The sequence below is a fragment of the Antechinus flavipes genome, chromosome 3 (assembly GCF_016432865.1).
Source record: "Antechinus flavipes isolate AdamAnt ecotype Samford, QLD, Australia chromosome 3, AdamAnt_v2, whole genome shotgun sequence".
NCBI lineage: Eukaryota > Metazoa > Chordata > Mammalia > Dasyuromorphia > Dasyuridae > Antechinus > Antechinus flavipes.
In genome coordinates, this window is record NC_067400.1 from 396,663,760 (window position 1) to 396,690,004 (window position 26,245).

The 26,245-nt window shown below is 33.0% G+C and overlaps 1 protein-coding gene across 10 annotated transcripts in view; it reads right to left on the reverse strand.

Moving 5' to 3' along the window:
- The window catches only part of ANKAR (ankyrin and armadillo repeat containing), a 111,411-nt gene that overhangs the window by 69,343 nt on the left and 15,823 nt on the right, over nucleotides 1–26,245 (reverse strand). For all 10 annotated transcript variants that reach the window (XM_051986016.1, XM_051986017.1, XM_051986014.1 and 7 more), the window contains 6 exons: nucleotides 22,431–22,594; nucleotides 20,174–20,274; nucleotides 18,589–18,769; nucleotides 12,697–12,922; nucleotides 10,036–10,077; nucleotides 5,986–6,187 (listed from right to left, as the gene is read on the reverse strand). In XM_051986016.1, the coding sequence (XP_051841976.1) occupies nucleotides 5,986–6,187; nucleotides 10,036–10,077; nucleotides 12,697–12,922; nucleotides 18,589–18,769; nucleotides 20,174–20,274; nucleotides 22,431–22,594 (916 nt within the window). The remainder of the gene's footprint in view (nucleotides 1–5,985; nucleotides 6,188–10,035; nucleotides 10,078–12,696; nucleotides 12,923–18,588; nucleotides 18,770–20,173; nucleotides 20,275–22,430; nucleotides 22,595–26,245) is intronic.

The window sequence follows — 26,245 nt, forward strand, 5'->3', positions numbered from 1 at the left end:
AAAAAAATTTCAAAATAGTCAAGAAAGGAATCAGGACCTAGCATGCTCAATCAAATTAAATAATGAACACTGAAAGAAATTCAGGAGCATCTAATATCAGTAAAGAAAGATTAAGGAAAATAAAGTTCTGTTTTCTGAAATAAGAGATATATCAGCAAAAATGTAACAAGATAAAATAATAAAGTTTTCAATATGAACATTGGAATATATCAACAAAGGAATGTAATAAATAGGAACAAAATTCTCAGACTAAAATTATACCAGGTCCTGCTTCCTTTCTTTCGTTATTTTGAAAATTATTTAATTTTTCTCTTCATGATATAAGTTGGTGGTGATTCAACTAGATAAAAGCTCAAAAATGTTATAAACAATGAAAATGTGATGTGGAGGCAGAAATCAAAGACATTTCTATGATTTAATTGTTATATTAAGTACAAATAAAAGTATAATTACTATTTTCAGGAAATTGCTTAAGATAATTTCCCACAACTTTTGACATATTAATAAATATGTGCAGAGAGAGGAAAAAATCAGTTTCAATTCATTTAATACACTGTCATCATACTACAAATTTTCATTGAAAATAAAAAGATTTTCCAAATAGCTGAAAAGAAAAGCCATCACATATCAAGCTACCATGTTTAGATTGTAAGGATAATTCACCCTTCCCAAGAAAACAAAGAAAAAGCTACATATTGATTTAGAGAAAGTCAAGAGAAATTGTACTTCACTCTCGAATCATCTATCCAACTAATCTAGCAATAAGATATGCAGGTCAGCAAGGTGGCCCATGCTACACACAGAAGCAGGAAGATTAATCTTCCTAATTTCTACGTTCACATCTGGCTTCAGACACTTACTCACTCTACGACCCTGACCAAGTCATTTAACCCTGTTTGCTTCAGTTTTCTCATCTGTAAAATCATCTGGAGAAGGAAATGGTAAACCATTCCAATATCTTTGCCAAGAAAACCTCAAATGGGATCACAAAGAGCCTGACATGACTGAATGGACTGAACAACAATACAATGGCATGTGAATTTTTTTTTAAATGTACATTTTAAATTACTTACAGCTTATCTAAGAATTTTTACAAGTAAAAGAAAGCCTAACCAAGGTCTTGAATATATAATTGAGTCCAAGAACAAACCTCCAGTCAATTCTCATAGAGAACATTATACTCAAGGAAATAAAAAATGAAAACAAAAAAGACATCAGATAAAACTCTGAATCATTAAATCAAAAGAAACTAAATCTATTTAAAAGTTATGAATGGCAAATAAAATAATGACAAAAATGTAATAAAACCTAAAAATGCCCCAAGGAAGAAGGAAAAGCATTGAGTGAGAGGATAGCATGAATTTTAATCAGAATCAACAAAAATCCAGAAAAATTGTTATAATCTGAAGCTGTGTCAAGTGATGGAAGGAATTAGTATATCCATGATTATAATTTATTCTATACATTGTTGTGGATTTATAATATAGTATTTTATAATATTTTTAATTGTATTTAATGCTTGATGTCTTTAATAAATGTGAGGTAAATATATTAGGTACATAAACCGAAAGGATCTGCAATATGCTCAATTGCTTGTCACACAGTAGTACATTGTGCTACTCCTGTGCTTAATATTAAAATATATATCAAAGGAGAACATCAAGGCAACAATAATTTTAATTCATTTGATAAAATGCCCAAATAGAAGGTCATTTTTGACCAATAGCTAAAGTTTACAAATGGAAGTAGAAGGGGATGGAAAAGAGACCAATAAAGTACCAAAAATATAAACATTCATGTACTTAGTTTTTAAAAGAAAAAGAAGGTTCAAGAAAAGAAAATCATTTAATTGGGAAGCCTGCAAATACTGAATAATCAAAGTGGAAAAGAAAGGAGAACTTTACAATAGTTGTTCTATTTAGGAAAGGCAAAGAGGAAGAGGTATTATAATTTAAAAGGAAAAAGGAATTTGGGAATATGGCTGTCATTTTTGTAAGAAGTGAGACATGAATTATATTTATATGGTAATCAAAGTAAATGTCTAACATTGGACTAATTTAGGAAAAATAATATAGATTTTAAAAGAGAAAATTACAATAGCAAAATAGAGGGAGGAAATAACAATTATAACTTTAAATGTTAGTGGATTGAATTCACCTATATAAAATAAGTTATAGCATGAAAAAAAGAGACAAGTTGCAACAGCATGCTCTCTAATGGAAAAATATTTGAGGCAAGAAGACACTTATAAGTTTAAAATTAAAATTTGGAATTATTATTGATTCATTATTATTGTTATATATTAGTTTACTCTAATATATCAACAATAGGAATCATGATTCTAGTAAAAAATAATTGTAAAATAGAAAGCGTTAAGTATGGTTTATCAAAGTAACTATATCATGATGAAAGAAAAAAATTGATAGCAGGAGGATATCATTATTAGGTAATATATTCATTAAATCATATTGCAACTACATTTTAAAGAAAAATTAAACTGAATTACAAAAGACCTGAGGAAAAAAAAACAATAGCAGAAGATATTACCATCCCATTTTCAGTATAGGATAAATCAAACAAAGAGATAAATAAGAAATAAGTTACAAAATTGAATAAAATGATGAAAAATAGTTTGAGATGACATTAATAAAATTGAATAGATTTATTAGATAATTTTAATTTAAATATGCATAGTTCATTTACAAAAAAACTAATCATATTATTAAATGCATAAAAGCAACTGTTTTAAATGCTATTATTACAGATCAATATTTAATTAGAAGAACAATCAGTAAGAAAAATATGATCATGATACCTGCCTAAAGAAAGACCAAAACAATTTGTTATGAATAATTTAATCAAAGATCAAATTATAAAAATAACAAGAAATTATATCAAAAATGACAACAACAATGCAACATAGAAAAACTTATAGTACGGAATGTTGCTAACGAAGTTCTTAAATCTAAATTTATTTCACTGAATATATTTAGGTGGTATGGAACTGAGACTTGGGATAAGGAAGGAAGACCTGAGTTTGAATCTGGTCTTATACAATTATTAGCTTTGTAACCCTGGATAAGTCACTTAACTTCCCTTTGCTCTTTTTCTCAATTATAAAATAGGGATAATAGCAATTAACTTCCAGGTTGTGAGGATCAAACAAGGTATTTGTAAAGCGTATAGTACAGTATCTAGAACATAATAAGCATTATGTAAATGCTACTTATTATTTTTATTATCATTATTATATTAAAAAAAGAAAAAGAAAACAACTTATGTAATCACATTTATGATTCTATGATGTATATGATTTTAAGAAATTAGAAAGCCAACAAATATATCCAAAATAAACATAATAATAAAATTCACAAAGATCAAATGTGAAATTAGCAGAATTAAAAGTAAATAACTGAATTAATAAATAACTTATGTAAAACACTTTGCAAATATTGAAGTGTTTTATAAATGTTAGCTATTATTAAATTCAGGGCATAATTTTTCAAAAGATAAACTGAATTAATAATTTGCTAAATTAAGCAAAACAATCTGTGTAAAATCATAATGCCAAAATAAAAAAATAGAAGAGGAAAACCACAATAAATACCAAGGAAATAAAATCATAGAATATAACAATTTTCATTTTACAATAGAATTAAGAGTATAAAGGAAATAGAGTAGCATCTTTTAAAATTTGAAACACCTACACTGATTAAAAAAAAGATCTAAAGAAACCAATTTTAGAAAAAGAAATTGAAAATATCATTAATAAGGTATTTTAAAAATTTAATTTTTAAATTTGGCATTAATAAGCTTTTGAATTTAAAAAAACCAGGCCAGATGGATTCACAAGTCAATTCAAACTAACATTCAGAGAACAAATAATGCCAAATAATGAAACTCATTCATTAAAAAAAATTCTTTATGATCAAGTGGTATTTATATTTTAACAAAGTAGAGAAGAAGGAAGGATGGAAAAAAATTTAAAAGCATTAGTAAATTGAAGTATCTTTGTATGTGATCTATATATGTGTGTATGCTATGCATGCATGTACACACAAATATATTTATTTTGCAATTTTATTTAGAAAATCCTGAAGAATGAATAAAAATATTAATTGAAATAATAGACACGAAAAAATTTTTAGGATAAGATAAACTCACAAAAATTACCAGCATTTTTACATTTCACTAATAAAAAAAGAAGGAAAAACTATTATTTAAAATAATGACAATGTGTACTAAATATCTGAGAATTAATCTATCAGGATATATACAGAAAATTATTATTATTATTAGCTAGCACTTATATAATGCCTAGTATGTGCCAGGCATTGTGTTAAGCACTTTACAAATATTAGATTTTCACTTAAAAAATCTAGATGAAGAAAAAAATCATTATATCTTTCACAATTGTGAAGAGGAAATAGTCTTAACAATATGACCTCAAGAAATTATGGCATTAAGTAGAGTCATTTAATTATAATAAAAAAGATAAAGCTTTTTAAAAATCAATTCAAGTGGAATAGGAGGGAAAAAATTTGGAAAAAAAAATTCACATCATACATTTCCAATATGGCTCACATCCAAAATCTATATAAGCTGAAACAAATTTATCAGAATAAGAGCCATTCTTCTTCAAGTGATATGTCAAAAAATATAAGCAGCAACTCACAAAAGAAAAAAAAAACCAACAATTACACACAGAAAAGTTCAAAATCTCTAAAGATCAAAGAAATGTAAATTAAAACAGTTATCAGCTTCCACTTGATCCCCATCAAATTGGCTATGGCAAGACACAAGCTATTAATGCACCAATGGTAGAACTGTGACTTTCTCCATTTTTTAAGAAAGCAGTATGGAATTACATAGTGTTACAAAAATTTAACCCCTTGACCCAACTGATCCCCCCATTGATATCGGAGAAAAGTTTTATCCATATTAAAAATAATTTTAGAAGCACTATATGGTATAGTGAATAGAGTACCAGCCCTGAAGTCAGGAGGACCTGAGTTCAAATGTGGTCTCAGACACTTAACACTTCCTAGCTGTGTGACCCTGGGCAAGTCACTTAACCCAAATTGCCTCAGCAAAAAACAAATAATAATAATAAAAATAAATATGTAGAATACTATAAACTAAAATAAATAAATGAATGTATAAAATATTTTTTAAAGTATTCTTCATCCACTTGGCTTTTCCTGTGTGGATTACTAAGCTGTTCTCTCTTGAGTTTCCACATAACTTGCTAAAGTTCGCCTATATATGTTATGAGTCATTATTATGTCCTCTGAAAACAGGGCCATCCCCATCCATTACATGGTATTTAAAGAATTATTATCTAGAAGAAGGATTAGACTTATTCTGTGTAGTTCCAAAGGTAGAACTGAGGGAAAATGCTGAGGGGCATATTAAGATTTTGACTCAAAATTTTAAAAAGTACTTTCTAATTAAACTGTCTAAATATGGAATAACCTGTATCATTGTGTTCAAGGAGAGGTGGGATGATCATCTTTAGGAACATTACATAAGAAATTTCTTCCTCTTTTGGGAGCCAGGACTAGATGATCTCTAAGGTCTTTTCTACTTCTGAAATTCTATGATAATAAAATCTTTATTTTTATAATATATGTTTATTTTTTCAAAAGCATGCAAAGATAGTTTTCAACATTCACCTTTGCAAAATCTTGTGTTCCAAATTTTTCTCCCTCCCTCTCCCCACCCTCTTCCTTAATCAACAAGTAATCCAATATAGGTTAAACATGTGTGATTCTTCTAAACATATTTCCATGATGATGTAGTCTTTAATATAAAAAATTTTAATTTGTAATTCAAAATAAAATTTAATCAAGTGGAAATTTTCAGGAAGTCAATTTACCATAATATTATACTATATTGACTAATGGTTAGCCTAGAGAACTTCTCTAAATTGTCTCCCCATTTAAAATTCTACCATTCTTGGACAAAACTGCCTTAGTGACTTACTCAGCTATTGTTTCAGCTTCTAGCAAACTAGGATCCTTTCTACAGAGAACAATGATGATGCAAATATTGTCATAGAAAGCAGCCACATGTATAGGCAGCCATCCTCTTCTTTCACAAAGGGTATAATCTGCTTTGTGACCCAGGAGACAGATAGTTGCTTCTAATGAGCCAGCTTGAGCTGCAAGGTGCAGGGGTGTTGGACCTAAAATAAGTGAACAATAGGGTTAGACAAACAGCTGATATTTATAATAAATGTATTTCTACATAATAACATATTGCTAACACATAATTGCACAATGTGTCAATGCTTATAAAATGTTTCTAAATACACATTAATTCATTTGATGCTTCCAATAGTCTTATGAGGAAATTTTGTAGCTACTGCTATCCCTATTTTACAAATAAAAAAACAGAGCAGTTAAATGACTTGTCCACTAATAAATAAGTACTAGGGGCAGAATATGAATCTAGGTTTTTCTTAATTCCAGGTCATTCATTCCACTAAATCATACCAGGACCTAAGATTTCAAAAAAAAAGGTTGTTATTTTTTATTTTGCACATCAAAGTATCTTAAGTTCATGTCTTCATGCAACATACTTTCAACAAGTAGGATTTATTTATTTAAATCTTATGAGTATTAATTAGCAAGTAAAAAGCAGTGTGATTTGAGATCTGTTCAACTACTTAAGTAGTTCAATATGCAATATTAAAAATTTCCTGAAAAATAAATCACTGGGTAATTTTATGTATTAGAATTGCATTAGGGTCTAGTTTGTAATTATTTTTATTTAAAAATATTATGGATCACTTTATACCCCAAACAGAATTCTGTGTGTGTGTCTTCTATCCTCCCTGTCTCCAACAATATGAAAAGAATCTCTTGTTGGATTTAGAAATTCTATATGTGCTATTTATTTTATTTTGGAAGTATAAAAATGAAAGATGAATAATGACAAAGTAGAAGAAATTACATTAAAAATAAAAAGAATTTGATGGTTTTAAGGTTAGGATGAATACACATGGTAATGTATCTTATTTAAATATCTAATTTTGTTCAAGTATGATATTCTGCAGGAATCTTTTTTTTTTAAATGACTCAAAACAAAACCCATTTCTTAGTTAGTGACAAATGTTTAATCAGTAAATCTTACCTGTGTACATAAAACCACTGCTAACTGGAGAAGAAGAGAAAAGGAAAGCTATTTCATTTGTCTATTTAGGTAGCAGGAGAACAAATTAATTGGGCATTTATGAGAATTTTTTTTTCTTTACTAGTTTCACCTTTTCAATATTTCTTATAGCAAGAGGGAGAAGTAAAAGAAAACAAGGAAAAAAGATATATGAAAAACTGTTTTTCCTACTTGGCAGTTTCTTCTACTAATAGAGAAAAAGAGAGGGAGAAACTGGAACAGGAGGCATTAAGAATACAAACAAATGAATAGGGAAGTCATAGAAAAGTCTTTTCACATTTTGTAAGCTTAAAGGTTGGTGATAAATGGGTATAGCTCCAAATTATGTTATACAGGATGAATCATGTACTAATTCAGTGCTGTGCTCATCAAGCCTGAGCTTCATCTTGAAGACTTCTCAAAAATAATTATTTTGTTTTCTCCCAAGGTCCTCCTTATGAACGTCAGAATTCCCTCTCAGCCTTGCCCAGTTCACATGAATCATAGTACCAGCAAAGAGCAAAGTCCATTTGCTTCCTCCTCATTGTTCTTTACACTTTTGTCCTTTGGTTCCAGCAAATCCTGTGGATCAAGGTTCTTTGCCAAAGCAAGCTCTTTTTCTCCTCTAGTATTCTGTCCCTCAGCTGCTGCCATCTCTTTATGGCACATCATTGTACTGGTCTCACTGAGACTTTGAAACTCCATTATCATGCTATATAATTGCTGCCTTTGTTACCTCTCTAGCTGCTGTCCATTTACCACTTTCTGTCTAATTCAAAAAAGGGAAGTCTCTAACTTCAAGTACCTTACTTTCTATCAAGGGGATGAATGGCAGAACCACTTTTAGGAAAAACTAAGACAATGACTATTCAAACCCAGGACATTCCCTGCAGTGCCATTCAAGTCCTATGTACATTCTCCCTTGGGCCTTTCCTAACAATTTCAATGCACAATCATCTTCCTCTTCCCTGTCTATGACATCTTCATCCATTATAATATTTACTTATAGACTGCATTGCAAATATAATTTATGTTCTCTCCAATCCCACTGTTATTATTTTACCTTATTATCTCCTGCTTGGATATTTTTTTCCCTGTACTTCCAGTCTTTTATATTGCTGTCAGAATAATTTTCCTAATGTAAAAGTTTGTCCTTTTCATTCTGCATTCAGAAACTTTCACTGGCTCTCCACTGGGTAGCAAACAAAATGTAAACTCCACAACCTCGTATAAAAGGCCTCCCCAACTCTGGATCCAAACTGCCTTTCTGACCTTATATTATTTTCCCTTATATTCTAGCCCAAACTGGACTACTCACTGGACTATTCTCTTTCCCACATATGTGGCTTTCTGCATGCCATTTCTCACGTCTAAAATGATCTTTCCTATTTACACGAATTGAGGCTGAGTGAAGTGAGCAAAACCAGAAGAACATTGTACACAGGAACGCAAAATGATGTGATGATTAACTATGAGAGACTTAGCTTCTCAGTTTCATTGTGATCAAAGACAATTCCAATTGATTTGAGATAAAAAATGACATCCACATCCAAAAAGAGTACTATTAAAGACTGAATTTTAGATTGAAGCATACTATTTTCACTTTTTTGTGTGTGGTGGTTGTTTTTCTTGTGTTTTTTCTATTTTGTTTTAATTTTTCTTTTACCACATTAATAATATGGAAATATGTTTAAAATTATTGTACATGTATAATCTATATGAGATTGCTGTCTTGGGGAAGGAAAGATGATTGGAGGCAAAGGGAAAAAAATTTGGAACTCAAAATGTTACAAAAATGAATGTTGAAAATCATCTTTACATGTAATTGGAAAAATAAAATACTATTAATTTTTTTTAAAAAAGTTAACAGTAATTTTAAAAAATGGTCTTTCCTTACATTTCTGCCTCCCTGCTTTCAAGGGCTGACTCAGATGCTACATCCTCTATTAAATGTTCCTTTAGCCTTCCTGACTCTCATATCCCTCTGTTTGGACTTTTTACCTTGTACTTGTCATAATACAATTGATAATGTGGTTTATTTCCCTTACTAGTTTGAAACTGTTGAGTTTCATCTTTGTATTTCCTAGCACACAACATATTACATGACACATCAGTGGCTTAATAAATGTTTGCTGAATTGAATTGAATTTCTACTTAACTGTTTTTTGAGAGTATTATCTTATCTTTAACTAGATTGTAATCTCTTAGAGAGTAAAGATTGTCTGTTACCTTTCTAAAGTTTCTCTTTTAGGCCTTACCACAAAGCCATGCACATAATATAACAGTTGAGGGTCTAAAGAAAGATCCTTAATTGTAGCTTAAGAAGTCTTAGGCCTTGTTAACTTTGAAAGCATTCATCTTTGGAACATGACATTTGTTTGATTTCATTACATAATATAATAAATAGAACCCTGGAAATGGAATCAGAAAGATCTAATTTTCAGTCTTAGCTCAGATATTTATCATCTATCTGTGCTTCAGTTTCCTTGTCTGTAAAATGAGAGTTAAGACTAGATGACCTTTAAGTCCCTTCCACTCTAAATCTAAAATGATATGAGATATATTTTTTATAATTAAGAAAGTGGTAATGCTATATCTCATCTCAGTCTGTTCAGACTATATACACTTCTTAAATTCTGGGTCAATTTTTGGAGAGAGAGAAAAAAATCTCTTTGGGAACTAAAAATGAGAAATTAGAAACATTAAATGTCACAATTTGGGGAAAAATAGAAAAACAAGTACTTTATAATCTTTACAAAGGACCATCATCATGACTTTTAGTTTTTATAGATCCTTTTATAGATAAAATATTCACATAGTAATAAAGGGAATAAACTTTTTAAGCATATATACATTTTTAATATTTCACTTATGTCTTACCATTCTTTTCCTTTTTCATATCTGATTTGGCAGAGTCTTTTCCTAAAAATGAATAAACAAAAAAGAAGATTAATCACCACTTTGCAATTAGTTAATTTATTTGCAACATAAAATTTATACTTTTAAAAAAAAGTTTTCTGTGGATGGACTGTGATGATAGCCTGAGAACTCTGCAATGAATCAAATAAGCCTGGGAAGAAGGCAGTTTACAATGGGACATGACAGTGGAAGCTTTCAGAGAAAACAATTAAGAACAGGAGCCCTAATCCATTTCATACCAGAAGCATTGAAAGTACAGCTACTATTCTTAGTAGAGATTCTGTAATTTGTCCTCTTGAAGGAAATCCCCAGCCATCTCTGTATTAAATAGTGATAGCTTTTAGGTTTTCAAACTGCTTAGAGTATCTCATTTAATCCTGACAACAACCCTCTGGTGTATATAGGTGCTCTTATTATCCCTATTCTAAAAATGAGAAACCTAATGCCGAAGGGTCACACACTTAATGATTGGAGTATATTCCTGACTAGTTTCTATGTGTGGGGAAGGGACGTGCTGTAAGAGTAGATTGTTAAATTTCCCATGTAAATAGCTCAGAAATAGGACTAAAATTAAGGCTCAATTTATTGTTTTGTTGATAATCTAGGTTTAAGTTTTAATAATACTGAATAAACTTTAAATGTGTATATACATTTTTTTCTGGAGAGCCTAGTAGATAAACATTCACCAGCATAGCCCCATATTTTTCTATAAACACTATTTGAGCTCAACAGAAGTGTAGTTGAAGATTTAGGGAATGAAATCACCAGATTGGAAGGCTGCTGATTAGAGGATAATAATAAAAATAATAATGATAGTAGTAATAATAATAACTGTCAGTTATACAACACTTTTAAGATTTGTAAAGTGCTTTATGTTCATTATTTCATTTGAGCCTTCCTAGTTTAGAGTATTGGGTAGAGTTCCCTGACTGGAAAGAAAAAGTGGTCTAAGAAGAAAAACAGAAAGTAAAAAATTAAGTGGAATTATCCAGAAATTGAAGCAAAGGTCAAGAAGATAGAGAGCACAAGAATGTAACATAAAAGGAAAAGAAAAAGAAAGTGAGTCACAAAAGCTATGCAACAGGTATAAGACCCTTCCCAAACTTGTATCTCATGGTCCATAAAACAACAAAAAGGAATTACAATTACCATGGGGAATTAAAACACACATACATACACACACTCCCCCAAACCCTGTTACTGTACTCTGAAAGAAGAGAAACAGGGAGGCAGATGACAACACTTGCTGAGGTCTATAAAAAGGTCTGTGGATTATGCTGACTAGTACTGAACACATTTCTGTAATGTTGATTCAGTACACAATAATGACGCTTACCCTATTATTACCTATTTCTGTGATTCATGTTAGAATGAATGACCAGAAGAAACCTAAAAAACCTTTCTAAAGACTATGAAATTCTGGGTAGAAAACTGAATTAATTAGTCATCCAACAAATATTCTCAAATTCATACTACATGTTAAATGCTTTGATAGGCACTAGGGGTACAAAAGACAAAAGTGAAATATTCCCTGCCTTCACAAAATCCAGGCAGAAGGTTCAGCAAAGGTCTTTCATAGGAATTTCTTCTTGGCTGAGCTTTGAAGGAAGCTAGAGCTTCTAATAGAAGAGTCAGATCCAGACATGGGAATCATGATATTAGAAGATGTTATGGCATGTTTAAGCAGCAATAAGAAATCAAATTTGGCAGGACCATAGAGTATTTAAAGGAGAAAAGTGCACAATAAGTATGAAAAGTAGGCTGGAGCCAGATAACAAAGAAGACCAAACAGAGTTTTAATATTATCTTAGAGGTAACAGAGATCAAATGTAAACTCCTCTATTTGAATTTATTACATATCACATTTCATTACACACTCTGTGGTGCAGCCAAATTTACCTTCTTATTGTTCTTTACATACGCCACTTCATCTCCTGATCTGATGAATTTGGCTGGAATTTCTCTCTCAAGCAATCTATCAGTCTTTCCTTCCAGGCAGAGCTTTTAGAATCCCTCCTTTCCTTCAGAACTTAACTTTAAGTACCACCTTCTACATGAAGCCTTTCTAGATCCTCCCAGTTGCTCTTGACTCCCCATCTCCCAAATCACTTTTTATTTATTCTGAGTATATTTTGTTTTTATCTACAAATGAATATATCACCTCTCTTAGGTAAAATGTGAGATCCTCAAGGGCAAGGACTATTTCACTTTTGTCTTATTACCCTAGTGCTTAGCACAGTGCCTGCTTCATAGTAGGTGTTTAAAAAATGCTTGTGAGCGATATTAAATTACTTGCTGTCTGGGAGAGGGGGGAGGGAAGGAAAGAGGAAGAAAAATTTGAAACACAAAGTTTTGCAAGGGTGAATATTAAAAAGTGTCTTTGCATGTATTTTGAAAAATAAATAACTATTATTTAAAAATAAATTCTTGTTGACTAATCAATTGAACTAAGAAGAATTTAAATATTAATCAGGAATCTTCTGAGTCATTTATGTTATTATCAGATTTAAATGACTATTGAAAGCGTCAATGCAAACATCACTTGGGGCCCAGAAGTTTTCTTAATGTAAAAGAAAAAATTAATAAAGATAGACATAATGTAGTTTTAGTTTTAAAGCATACCTGTTCCTTGATTGCTCATCAAAAATCTTCTCTGATTAACATTCACATTAGCATTACACAGCAGGCATATAATTGACACTCTGTTGTGCAGAGCAGCATAATGGAGGTTAGAATAACCCAATTCATCTATTATATTGATAGTGGAAGAGGAAGTTTTTCGACAGAATGTATGGAAGACTGCAGTTAATCCTCTTTCAACAGCACACCTCATACCATAGGGCAAACTCTAAAATCATATAAATGTATCAGAATTAATTTTCTTCACTTTTATCAAAAAGAACAAATAATATTTTTGTATTATAACATTATTAGAACCCAAGGGATTTAAACGTAACTTTAATAATAATAATAGTTAACACTTATATGATGCTTATTATGAATGTACTGTGCTAAGTGCTTTACAATTATTACAACAAGCTGAGCGATAGGTGCTGTTATTACCATCTCCATTTAATATATGAGGAAACTGAGGTACACATGATTAAGTGGCTTTTCCAGCATCACACAACTACTAAATGTCTAAGGTCAAATTTGAACTCAAAGGTTTCCTAACTTAGGGACTCTATACCCAGTTCTATATCTGCTCTGCCACCTACATTTCCACTTTTAAAGAAGGATATAATCTTCTTAGTTATACTAAATCAAATTTAAGCTTATTAAGGCAATAAATAAAAATTGTTTAGTCCAACTATCATAAATATGAACCCTCTTGGAAACCATTGTAGCAACTTTTTATTTATAGAAAGATAAATGGGAGGTAGCAATGAAGAGGGGACCCTGAAACTCTGAAAATCCTTGAAGGAGAAAATCTCCTTCAACTCTGCCTCAGTGAGTGACTCTGCCCCCGAAGAACAAACAGTTTCATCTTTGTTATCTGGATAGGGTCGGCTCAGTCCTGGAACTCATTGAATTCAATTCAAATTCTAGCTCAAACTGAAACCCAGTGAGGAGCCAACTTGGGACTCCATCTACAGCCCCCTTCAGCTAAATCATTATAAAAAGAGCCAAAGTAAAACCCTCTCTTTGTAGAGGTTCCAAACATGCCATGCTATGCCAAGGGCCTCTGTCCACTGGAAGATTCTTTTCCAGTGTTATCCTCTCTTTACCCTCACCTATTTCCCTAACCAGACTTTATGCCTCTCTGCAGGATTTCTAACCTTACTTCAATCCCCATAATAAATCTAGGTTTTCGGGTCTGTAAATTCTTTTACAGAGAACCTCTGCACCTCCAGAAGGGGGTTCCCCAAAACTCCCTATCCTTGTGCCGAATCCCAAGGGGTTGCAGGGAAGCCAAATCTCTCCATTTGGTTCCCTGAATCCCAAACTTGCCACCAGACCTTATCATTTATCTCCCTGACCACCAGGAACCCTAATCTCATTTTTGCTCCCTAAATCTAAACCTCATCAACATGATATGATGGGTTGGCCTAAGTATCAAGATAATTATGTTCTAGTGGCAACCACTAACATGCTATGAGAACTCAGACAAATCATATTCTCTTTGGGCCTAAATTTCCATGTTTGTAAAACAAAGGAATTAGAATAATGAATCTGTAAAATTATATTTTAGCTCTAAAATGTGACCCAAAGTCAGTCATGTAATATCTGTCAACAATAGTTTTCTTATCTGTAAAATAAAAATAATAACATCTATCTCACAGAGTAATTTGGGGATCAAGTGAAATAATATATTTAGAGAATCTTGCAAATCTTTAATCCCTATATGAGTGCTATTATTTTCTCAAGTCTTTTTGTTAAACACACACACACACACATCTGTGAAAGTAGTAGTCTCCTTTCCTGCAGAAATTTTGAAACGTGGCAGTTACTATCGTTTTGAAAAATATATAGCACAATTGTCTATTTTCTTCATTAGGTCTCTTTTGCTCTCTTTACTTGTCTGACCACATGCAAACAGTTGCCAAGTCTTTAGAAATACTTTTAAATTAAAATAATTCGCACCCACATTTCTGTGTGTGTGCTTATATCAATGCTACACTGGATTAGTACTCCTTCCAATGATGCAAATCACAACCTATCAAAGAATTCCTGTCCATGTTTTTTGTGAGGCAGTCAGAGTTAAGTGACTTGCCAGAGTCACATAGCTAACAAGTGTGAAGTGTCCAGGACTACAACTCTCTCCACTGTGCCACCTAGCTGCCCCTGAACATGTTCTTTTATGAATCATACCATCAAGGAAATTGAACTGTTGAATCAAATAGCCTCCTCAAGAACTTAAAAACCATCACCTTAAAAACTTTATCTCTTCTATTCTCTTCTACCTCAAAAGGAAAGGTGATCTTACTCCTTTCCAAAGTTAACCTCTCTACCTGTACTTTGCTTTTTTCCACCTCCTTCCCTTTATTTTTCCAACAATTCCTTTCTTCTATTTTTAATGTCTGGATATACTACTAGCTTCTTCCATTCTTTTATTCACGGTTATATAAGGCCCATTCTCATCCCTCATAATTGTCTTTAATTCATCTCATAGACATAAAACACACCAATATATGACAAAAATCCCTAAGACAATGCTAACCTATTTGCCGAACCTAAAGCAAGTTCTAAAGTCCTAGAGACTGGCTCATCAGAGTTAAGTCAGAAATAGGCCATGAACAAACAATGACCACTTTAGCTTAAGGAGCCTTTGCTCACAGTGAATTCACTCAACTTCTTGCAATCTCACAACTGTGTTATACCTTTTCTTTCTAGAGTCACTGACTTCCTTATTGACATATTCCTTGGCTTTTGAATTTTTACCTTCCTTCACCTTTTAAACATATTTTTATACTTTGATAACATTCTCTTTTTTGGTATTCTGTGCTCCTTCGGATTTCATTCTCCTACATCACCTCTCTCATTCCTTCTTTTCTGTCTTCTCACAGGAGGGTTCCTCTTCCTTCCTTTACACTTAAATGTAAGCATTTCCTGAGGCTCTGTCTTTACCTTCTCTTTTCCTTCTGTCACATCCTCTTATATGATAACTTTATCCATCCTCATAACTTCAACTATTACCTTTATGAAGATGACATCCAAATTTATATCTCTTGTCCCACATTTCCAGTTGTCTAATGGATAGATCTTCTATTTATTTATTTTGCTGAGGCAGTTGGGGTTAAGAAGTGCCCAGGGTCACACAGCTAGGAAGTGTTAAGTGTCTGAGACCACATTTGAACTCAGGTCCTCCTGACTTCAGGGCTGATGCTCTATCCACTGTGCCACCTAGCTGCCCCAATGGATAGATCTAATGGTAATTCAATGATCAAAACTGAACTCATTATTCTCCCCACAAAACCTCTTCCTAAATTATCTCTTTCTGCTGTTTTTTCAGGCATTCAGGTTTGAAACTTCAGAATTACTTTTGCTTCTTTCACCTCCCTCAATTTCAGCATATTCATTTGTTTCTGTTTATAAGGTCTTTCTTATATATGGCCCTAACTTTTCAGTCTCAATGCAACTACTTTAATTCACTTCACCTATATATTTTAATGTCTTACTAGTTTTCACATGTCTAGTCTCTTTTCTTATACTACTGCTGAAATAATACTATTGTAAAAATCTAATGCCCATCCCTTCTCCACTCATTCCTGTTATGGGCCAAAACTCTGAAACAAGGATTCTTACAAGGTGTTAAGTCAGTGGAATTGATGATACAATGGTTATCTAGTTTAGCATGGTGATTAATAGTTCTCTAGTTCAGTACGATTGATTTAATCTTACAACAAATAATGGTTTCCTAGTGATATAATGATTGGTTTATACTCAGTGTAGAACAGATAAACAGGACTAAGAGCCAGAGAAGACAAGCGGACTGGAGGCGGGAGCTCAAGCTCTCAGAGCCAAGGAGAGACAGATTCATTCCATCATCCACCATTGTGGTAGCTGGAGGCTGAAGGCAGGGCATTCAGAGCCAGATTCATTCATTCCATCTTCATCAGTCTCATAGTATCTGGCCTGTCCTCCTGCTACCCCCACTGAGACCAAGGCCTATCTGAAAGGCCTCTAAGAAAGCTAGCCTGGACCCCAAGCAAAGAAAATAGATTGTGAAGGAGATAATAAAGGATTTGGACTTTAACATCTGGTTATTCTTGTGGTGATTATTTGGCTGTGAAGGCTGCTCCAAGACCTTCAGAAAATCAAACAAGAACACTACACATTCCCATTATAACCTGTAGAAAATCTTAGCAATCATTATCTTGGCATTAAAGGTTCTCAAAAATCAGATTTTTTTTCCTTACTTTGTCACACACATTACAATATTTCAGCCAAACACACCATGTACCCTTCCTTAATCTCCATCTGTTCTTTTTTATCTTTGTATAGGTCAACATCTTTCAGTTTGTTTAAATTCTTCCCTTCTTTCAGCTATAACTTCATCCTTTAAGCTTTTCTTGATGCCTTTCACTATAAACGATCTCTTTTTATCTCAATTCTTTCATACCATTGGGGTCTAGACCTCTCTTATGCATTGGACATGGTGTAACTTGTATATAGTTTTTTGTGTATTTGTCTTAAGCTTCTTGAGATCAGGGACTATGTCTTATTTCATCTATATATCTAAAAGCTAGAAAAATGTGTCAAATATAGTAAGTACTTATTAAATATCAAGGGTACCACCACCTTTCCTGGCCCCAGGCCTGCAACTAGGAGTTATTTCTAGGCTCTTTACTGTCATACATCTTTGTGAACAATCTGTTGAATTCACCTTTGCAATATTTCTCCAATACGTTCCCTTCTCTCTTCCAATCCTGCCACCATGTAGTATAGGCCCTCATTTCTCCATGTCTGTCCTATTGAAATAGCTGGTGGTTGTTCTGCCTGCCACAACTTCAGTTTTTCCTCCATTCAGCCACCAAAATGATTTTTCTAAAGTGCTAATTTGACTGCGTTGTTCCCTACTTTACAATTCCAGTGGCTTTCTCTCACCTCCAAGATGAAACACAAAATGCTTTGTTGTTCCAATCCTTTCATAGCCTAACTCCTCTCCCCCATGCCCCATGCACACATATATATCTTTTTAATTTTCTTTCAGGGATCCTCAAACTACGGCCTGCAGGCCAGATGCAGCAGCTGAGGACGTTTAACCCTCTCACTCAGGGCTATGAAGTTTCTTTATTTAAAGGCCCACAAAACAAAGGTTTTGTTTTTACTATAGTCCGGCCCTCCAACAGAGTGAGGGACAATGAACTGACCCCCTATTTAAAAAGTTTGAGGACCCCTGCATGGGCTTACACTCTACTTCCCATGTCCTTCTTGATTTATTGTCAGTAGCCTCCTGGCTAGTGCTCAAATAAGACACTAGGGAATTTTCTCTGGCTGTCTCCCAAGCGCAAAATCATTTCCACTTCATCTCTGTCTCCTGGCTTCCCTTAAGTCCCAAATAAAATCTCATTTTCCTAATCACTTTCCTTCTGTTGATTTTTTTCCCATTTATCTTCTATGTAACTTATTTACACATAGCTGTTTGTGTATAGACCCCATTAAATTGTGACCTCCTTGAGATTAGGGATTGTCTTTTGTCTTTCTCAACATGTATAAGGTACTTAATAATTGTGGAAATGTTTTTTTAATTGAAATACCCATGTTATTCAAACAGATAGGTCTGACCAAGCAAAGTAGACAGGTCTGTTTGGCAGAACTTATACCAGATGTAATAAAGCTGAGATCAATTCTCAACTGAGTTCAATTCAGTAAAGGGTAATCTGTTTTATTTTATCAATTTATAATGCTAAAAGCTTCTTACCTACTAAAATTTAATTCAGGTCAATGTAATTTTATTCAGATCTCTAAAAAGATATTTTTTTCTCTAAGACATATGGTTTTATACACATTTAGCTTCTTAAACAAAAATCCTGTTTATAGAAATCAGTTTGTAATAAGTAAATGAGATACCTTGCACTTCATAGCTTTTTTGAAACCAAATTTTTTCTTGAATTGCTCATGTAATTGAATGTCTGACAGTGGAAGTCTTTTGGGTCTAAGGTTGTTGATAATTTCATTTATGGCTCCCCACCACTGAGTCTTATATAATTGCTGGTAGAAAGTTTCAAGTTCAAAATAGATTATATAGTAGCTGTTAAAAAAAAAAGTGTAGAATAAGAAACACATTTTCTAACTTCTAAGTGATTGTTTCACTTGATTTTATAATTTTGTGCAAACATATCTGATCTATTACAATCATTTTTAAACTTTAGCTAGTAAACACAAATAACATACAGACAAATAACTGATGCGTAATGGCTTTTTTATCAAAATTTTCACATCTGCTCACATATTATGTTTTGTCCTTTCAAAATAAAGGACATATATGTCAACAAATTTATATTTGTGTTCTTTTTCTCTTGACCACATTACAAAATCTCTTTTTTATGCTCTTTTCACCCCTAATGTTTATTTTCATCTGTGAACTAACATAAATCTATTTGTCAATCCAAGTGCAGTAATGTGTTACACTATACTTGAATTTAAGCCAGTTATATATCATTAACCAATCCTTAGCACCTAAAGTAATCCAAATTTTAAATTAATTTAAAATCAGCAAATATAGTTTTAGGGACAAAAATTTTGGGAAAAAATTAATTAAAAATTATAATGAGAAGCTGTACTTTTAAAAAATAAATATTTGAATAGCTATGGATTTTACAACAAGTTCTGTAGCCAAGAATTTATATTATAAATATTCGGAATGCATTATTGAATCATTCCATAAGAGACTGTTTAATTTGATATATTCTTGAAATATTCTTTTGAATATAAGCAGTGGAACATTTGAACACCAGGAAAAGGAACATAAACTATTTGTTATAGGATTAATTTTTTGAAGAAAGTCTATTATTATACTATAACAGAGCAGGCCTTAGTCCTTGTTTAAAAAAAAATACTTCTGATTTATGAGAAGACAAAAAAAGGAGGAAGGAAAAAAATGAGATGGGCTGTGAAGAAAAGCTTAAGTATAAATAAAAAACTTAGGGATCTTACAGATCAAGCCTAAGGGATTGGATAGTAGACACTATCCTAAGAGGCATCTGACCTTTGTGCCTGTGGCTTAAAAGGTCCAGGACAAATATGATACCCATTCAGTATCCCTGGGACTGACACAGACCTGCAATGGAAAATACAATAGATATCCTGAATAATACATATGTGAGCAAGCTGTTGCCTTTTGACAGCATTTTGGTGCAGGAATATTACTGTGTTTATTTTAACATTGAGACCTAACTACTAGAGAAAGGAAATCATTTTGAGCTCCTGGAAGATGGCATGCTTCTAAATATGCAAACTTTGAAAAACTTATTTCTCCAGGAATGCTGCCTCTCTTGTTACATGCAGTTTCTGCACTTTCTCTCTGAGGTGCCACTTCAACATTCTATAACATTGTTATCTCAGCACCATTTTCTAAATCCTCCTTCATTCTATTGCTTTGTGTGGAAATAGAGCAATCTGTGACTGTGGGGAATATATTTCGAATATTGCTTACCTTTTCCCATTATATTCCATGACTGGTATGGGGTAGAATTCTTTGTATCCTAAATCTGAAAATGATTGGGAAGCATAATCTTGCAATTTTTCATAAATCTCCTAAAAGATAAGAGTTGCTATATTACTAAATACACATCTTCAAATCTACAGAAACAAATCGTCCAAGACTTCTTTTTTGTAACAATTTTGAAAACATTTTCAAATGACTAAAGCATTGTCAAAGTTACACAACATTTTGCCTCACAACTAGACGAAAATACTTATTTAGTGTATGAGGGGGAATAAAAGGGTAAAAAGACACATTGAAAAGAAGAAAGAATAATCCTATAAATATAATTAACAGTTGCCATTTTAATTTAAAAAAATTTAATCCTGAGGCAGCAAGGTGGCAAAGTGGATAGAGTACCAGCCCTGAAGTCGGGAGAACCTGAGTTCAAATTTGACCTTAGATACTTAACACTACCTAGCTGTGTGACCTTGGGCAAGTCACTTAATCCCGAATTGCCTTAGGAAAAAAAATTAGCCCTAAAGCAGTTTTATTTACAAGTTACAGTAAGAATCCTGAAGTGGCTAATTTAGTTGTTATCCCTAATATCCATGGAATGAATTTCTTACAAATTTATAACATAAGAAGAAAGTTCATTTTTAAAAAAATCTCCAGTGTAATAGAGTTGATATAAAGAACACACAGTAGAAAGAACATCTCCATTACATTAAAATATACATTATTCATAGCTATTTTCATTTTTATTAGAAGATCACAGAATTGTTTAATATCTCCTATTTTCTTACCTTTCACACATTTTTTAAAACATGTATTGTGGTTTCATTAACCCAACCAAAGAACTTTGATGACGAATGGCTGTTAAATATTTTTCAGATTTTCTAAAAAAAGTAATTATGTAGATTGAACAAGGTTATGTTTAAATTAATATGATTATCTTTTTTAGTTTTGTTATAATTCCAATCATAACTGAGTTAGCATACGGACTACCTTATTTGGATTCTACTATCTCAGTCCTTACTTATATGCTTTATGAAGAATTAAGAAACTGAAAAAAGCAACTGTTCCATTTTAACTCAGAAGAAATCTGTGCATGAGATGACATGCAATGATCACATTCAAGAGTTGGATCTTCAGAACAAAAGATACCAAATAAATGGTATAATCATGGATTATATTATTGTTGTGCCACAGTTCCCTTTTAATGTCCTGACCCAGTTTCTCCAATTGTCCTATTTAGTTACTCTGCCTCAGGTTATAACCTTTCCCTTCTAATGTTTGATGAGATAAAGGTTTTATGTCTTTAGGCTATAATCATTCCTTCTTAATGTTTGACAGGATAAAGGTCTATCCATTTTAGACATCATTAGAACATCAGTAATCTCTCCAGTACCTCCCTCCATTGTGTCATCCTAGGTGCCTCCTCCCATTAGGTTATCCCCATCCAGATACCTCCCCCATTATGTCATTGTTCTTGTTATCCTATAAAAGAGGCTTGCTGTCTGATATTCAGGGCTGGATTCTTTGAGATTATAGTCTTGTTCAGCCCTAGGACCAACCATGGATCCATTTAGTCCCAATAAATCTCTCCATTTAATAAACTATTAAATTAGTCTCTAATCTCTGTTTTGCTTGGTTTCTCTGGCAATACATTATCTCCCCCCAAAAAAGGAAATCAAAAGAATGTAACTGTTGACTCATGTACTTTCTCATCTTTATAAAACATAATCTACACACATATTAAGGCAATCTTTGATGAAAATATGAAAACAATACAGATATGTTTCAATAAATAGTATATTTTATAACCAGCCTCAGTGTCACAGTTACTAAATTGATTGAAAAATAAGGAAATATAAGATTCCACTAGTTGATTTTTTAAAAACATTTGATTCAGTATTGCAAACTGTAGCTCTAAAGGCTCCCTCCAACATCATGTCTCCCATGTATACGTACATACAGAGTCATATGATATTGATCTTAGGAGATTGTTACTATATACTAGAATAATGTTCAAGTTATGGGCATGAAATAACTTATGTATTAAGCAAAATTCCATGCCTTGGACATATGTGTACAGTTATAAGCAATACAATCACAGATCAGTGAGGAAATAATCTTACAGCATCAAAGAACTTTTTTTTCTGTTTCCATAGCACTACCCCTTTCTGTCTGACAATAGAGAGAACAAAGCTGAACAAATTATGAGCATGGCCTTATACTATATCAGGAAAAGCAAATCTTAATAAACCTGAAAGGCTTCTGTAAGGTCCTCAACTGGAGGTGTTCCAATATCAAATTCAACTCCTCCATGGACATGAAAATATTGATTCGCTGAATAATGAAAATGCTGGCACTTAAAATTTGGTCCACAAATAAATGGTGGCAATTCACGTTCTGTCTTGACTTTGTCATCTTCAAAAGCAAAAACACAATTTAAAAAGAAAACATATAAGTAAATATATTTTTGAAGGTTCAGAATGGGAGAGGATCAGATTTTTCTTCTTAGGTATAAAAGAGACACTAATACTTCTTATCCAAAAGCCATTTCTGGAGGAATTCTGCTGATTTTTACTATTTTGCTGTCTTTTGAAAACCTTACAATGTATATGAAGCACTCAACAAATAGGATTGTTTCAGAAAACATCTGAGAAAATATAGTGGCTATTGTTCAGGCAGGAATGAAGTTAGATTAAATTAGACAGAATATTATTACAGTAGTTCAGATATGAAATGACACGAACATAAATAATGTGGCTATTTTCAGTACTCTCAAATCATCTTTTTTTTTTTTTTAATTGGGGATTCAGATTTTTTAAAAAAGTTAAAAGGTTTAAGAACAAATCATTTATTGGGAATATGAATTTATCATATGTCAATATAGATCACCTAGTTACAGTGCATCCAAAGACCCTCAGTCTGAAAATGTTTCCCTGAACCAGCCCATCCAGGCTTATTTTATCTTCTTCCTTAGTTTAAAATTTTGATTAAGGGATTAAACAGCCAAATAGGAATTCTTTCTCCACAAAACCAGAGGAAAAGTATACTTATCTGCTGGGGATTATCCCAATCTCTCTATGTCACTAAGCTTCAAGTAGGAATGATAGGACTTGTGTATTTACCATAAAAGAAGTTATTTCTCACCATTCAAATCATTAATTTCTAATGATCCTTGTTGTAATGACTCCTATATCTTTCTTCATTTCCCACTTTTAAGACTCAAGTTCATGTCATTTCATATCTGAACTACTGTAATAATATTCTGTCTAATTTAATCTAACTTCATTCCTGCCTGAACAATAGCCACTATATTTTCTCAGATGTTTTCTGAAACTTCTAATGACTGACCTAAGTTCAAATCCCACGTCACCCACTTACTAGAAATGTCACCCTGAGCAAGTCATTGAACCTCTTATGTGTAAAATGGAGCTAATAATAACACCTAATCTCCAGAGTAATGGGAATCAAATGAGAAAACACCTTTATGGCACTTTGCAAACTTTAAAGTGCTATATAAATGCTAGCAATTATTGACTATTATTATTAATTCATTGTGCCATATTTTTGTATCTTCATAGAACTTTTTAGGTAGTCATATAGTCTTAATTCACCATTAACTCTTGAAGTCAAGGAATGTTTATTATGATAAAAATTAATGTTTACATAATACTTTGATTCATAAGTGTTTTACATATATTATTTATATTTAGTTATATTTAGTTTTGTTTTTTTCTTACAGATGAGGGAAATAACGCTCAGAGAGTTTAAAAGTGATTTATGCATTGCAAGCTAGTAAGGAATGGAGTTCAGACTTGAACTCTAGTCTTCCTGTTTCTATGTCCAGCCCTCTTTTACTATAACATGTGACTGACATACTTTCTTTGCATCCCTCAGCATATCCAATATAATACATTGCACATACTCAGCAGTTAATAAGTATTTGTGATTAGCTGATCAGTAATATGGTTGTACAGTGGTAACATTCAACTTAATATTTATTAATAACTTGCTACATGCAAATCTATTATATTAGAAAGCACATGATATTGGTTATTATGCTTCAGGCTCAAAGGGGATCAAAATATCACTATGGCAGGGTCAGTGAACAGTCCAACTATGGCTAATCAGACCAATATAAACTCAGTAGCTTCTATTACAGTTTAGATGCAAAAAACCCATATGAACATTTGGGATGGAGATGGCTCTAAATTTGTCAACTGCCTGGTTTTTTTTTTAGTTACTGCATTCTGCTTTTCTTATAGTGTTCATCCCCTTCTTTGATGCAGGCATACCATGCTGGACAAATCTGTGCCGATGTCTTTCACGTCCATAATCGATTCCAAACGACAGACTTTTAGGCATTCCAACAATGTGGCCAAGCCATTGCACTTGCTCTCTCTGCAGCAGAGTTTGAATGCTTAGCAGATTAGCTTAAGAATGGGCCTCAGTGTCTGTAGCTAACTTTGCCAAGTGATCTTCAGAATCTCCCCAAGATAATTCAAATTGAAGCAGTTTAGTTTCCCGTGATGGTGCTGGTACACTGTACAGATTTCACATTCAGCAATGAGGTCAGAAAATGACTCTGGTCTTTCAGTTTGGTGGGCAGCCTATTACCTCTTCTCTCCCACACTTTCCTTTAGAGCCTCCCAAACACTGAACTCGCCCTGTCAATATGTATGTCAACCTTATGTGTACTTTCCTGGAAAGCATGCTGCCAAGGTCAGTGAACTTGCCCAAAGCATTAACAATTTCTTCATTTGCTATAACTAATAGTTCCAATACAATGTGGTGCTGGCTAGCACAAGGGGCAGTGAATCAATTCATCCTCTGTTGCATCTCAGACGCAGAAGAAGCTGCACTGAGAGTACAATCATTTGCTAAGGAAAGGTCATGTACCAATTCTCTCTCTATTCTAGTCTTGGCTTATGGCCTTTTTAAGTTAAATAATTTACCATCAATGTGGTGACATCCACTGGTGACTAAGAAAGCTCAAAAGCATTCCATTATCCAGAATCTGTGCAAACATGCCATCATGGAATTGGTATACAGTATGGAAAAACTTCTCTGGGTAACCAGTTTTTGTCATGATGTTCCATGAGCCTGACTGTATCAAAAAAAAAAAAAAAAAAGTGGCCTTGGTCAGATTGACAAATGTTGTACACAAACCTCTGTTCTGCTTCTGGCATTTCTCCTGGAGTTGTTGGGCAGCAAACACCATGTGGAATGTCTCTTGACTTTTTTTGAAGCCACACAGGCTCTCAGGTAGATGACCATCTTCTAGGTGAAGGATCAGTTTCTTACGGAAGACTCTGGCAAGACTCTTGCTGGCAATGACCAAGAAACTCTCCCATGATTATCACAGGACAACCTACTTCTTTTCCTTTATAAAGATGGAAAATGGAGGCATCCTTTAACTCGTAGGGGATAATCTCCTCTTTCCACATAACCTGGAAGATTTAGTCAGCTTTTCTATGAGCAGTGGACTTCCTGCTTTGTAGATCTTTGCTGGAATGGAAATCAGCACCAGGCATTTTGCAACACAAGAGGTATTTAAAACCTCATCTTCAGTTGGAAGTTTGACTAGAGAGGGATTGACTTCAAATTTAGGTATATAATTGTTAAGGACCATGCCTGGGTGAAAGGGCAGGTCAATTTTCCGAGAACTTCCACAGCTGTGGATTGTGGCACTTGAGGGAGTTGCGGGGCAGCCTTTGCTGAGACAGGTGTTGCTTGTGCATTGTGAATGAGATAAATTGGAGGCAAAAGGAAGATATCTCCTTGTATCATCATCATCATCCGCTCACAAGAAGAGATAACAATTGCTGGTACTGGTGTCTGGATTCTAGAAACCACAAGAGCAGCAGATAACATATAATCAATAGTTTCCACATTGATTGATGACAATCATGTCCTTATTACTGATCAGTATGGTTCCATCTGTGCTGAATAGTTGATATGCACCATAGGTCTTTGACCCATAAATAGTCTTCAGGGCATCACAGAAGCACTTTTGCTTGTTACTATCAGCATAAAACTAAATTTCATCTGTCTTCTTACTGAGCCAAG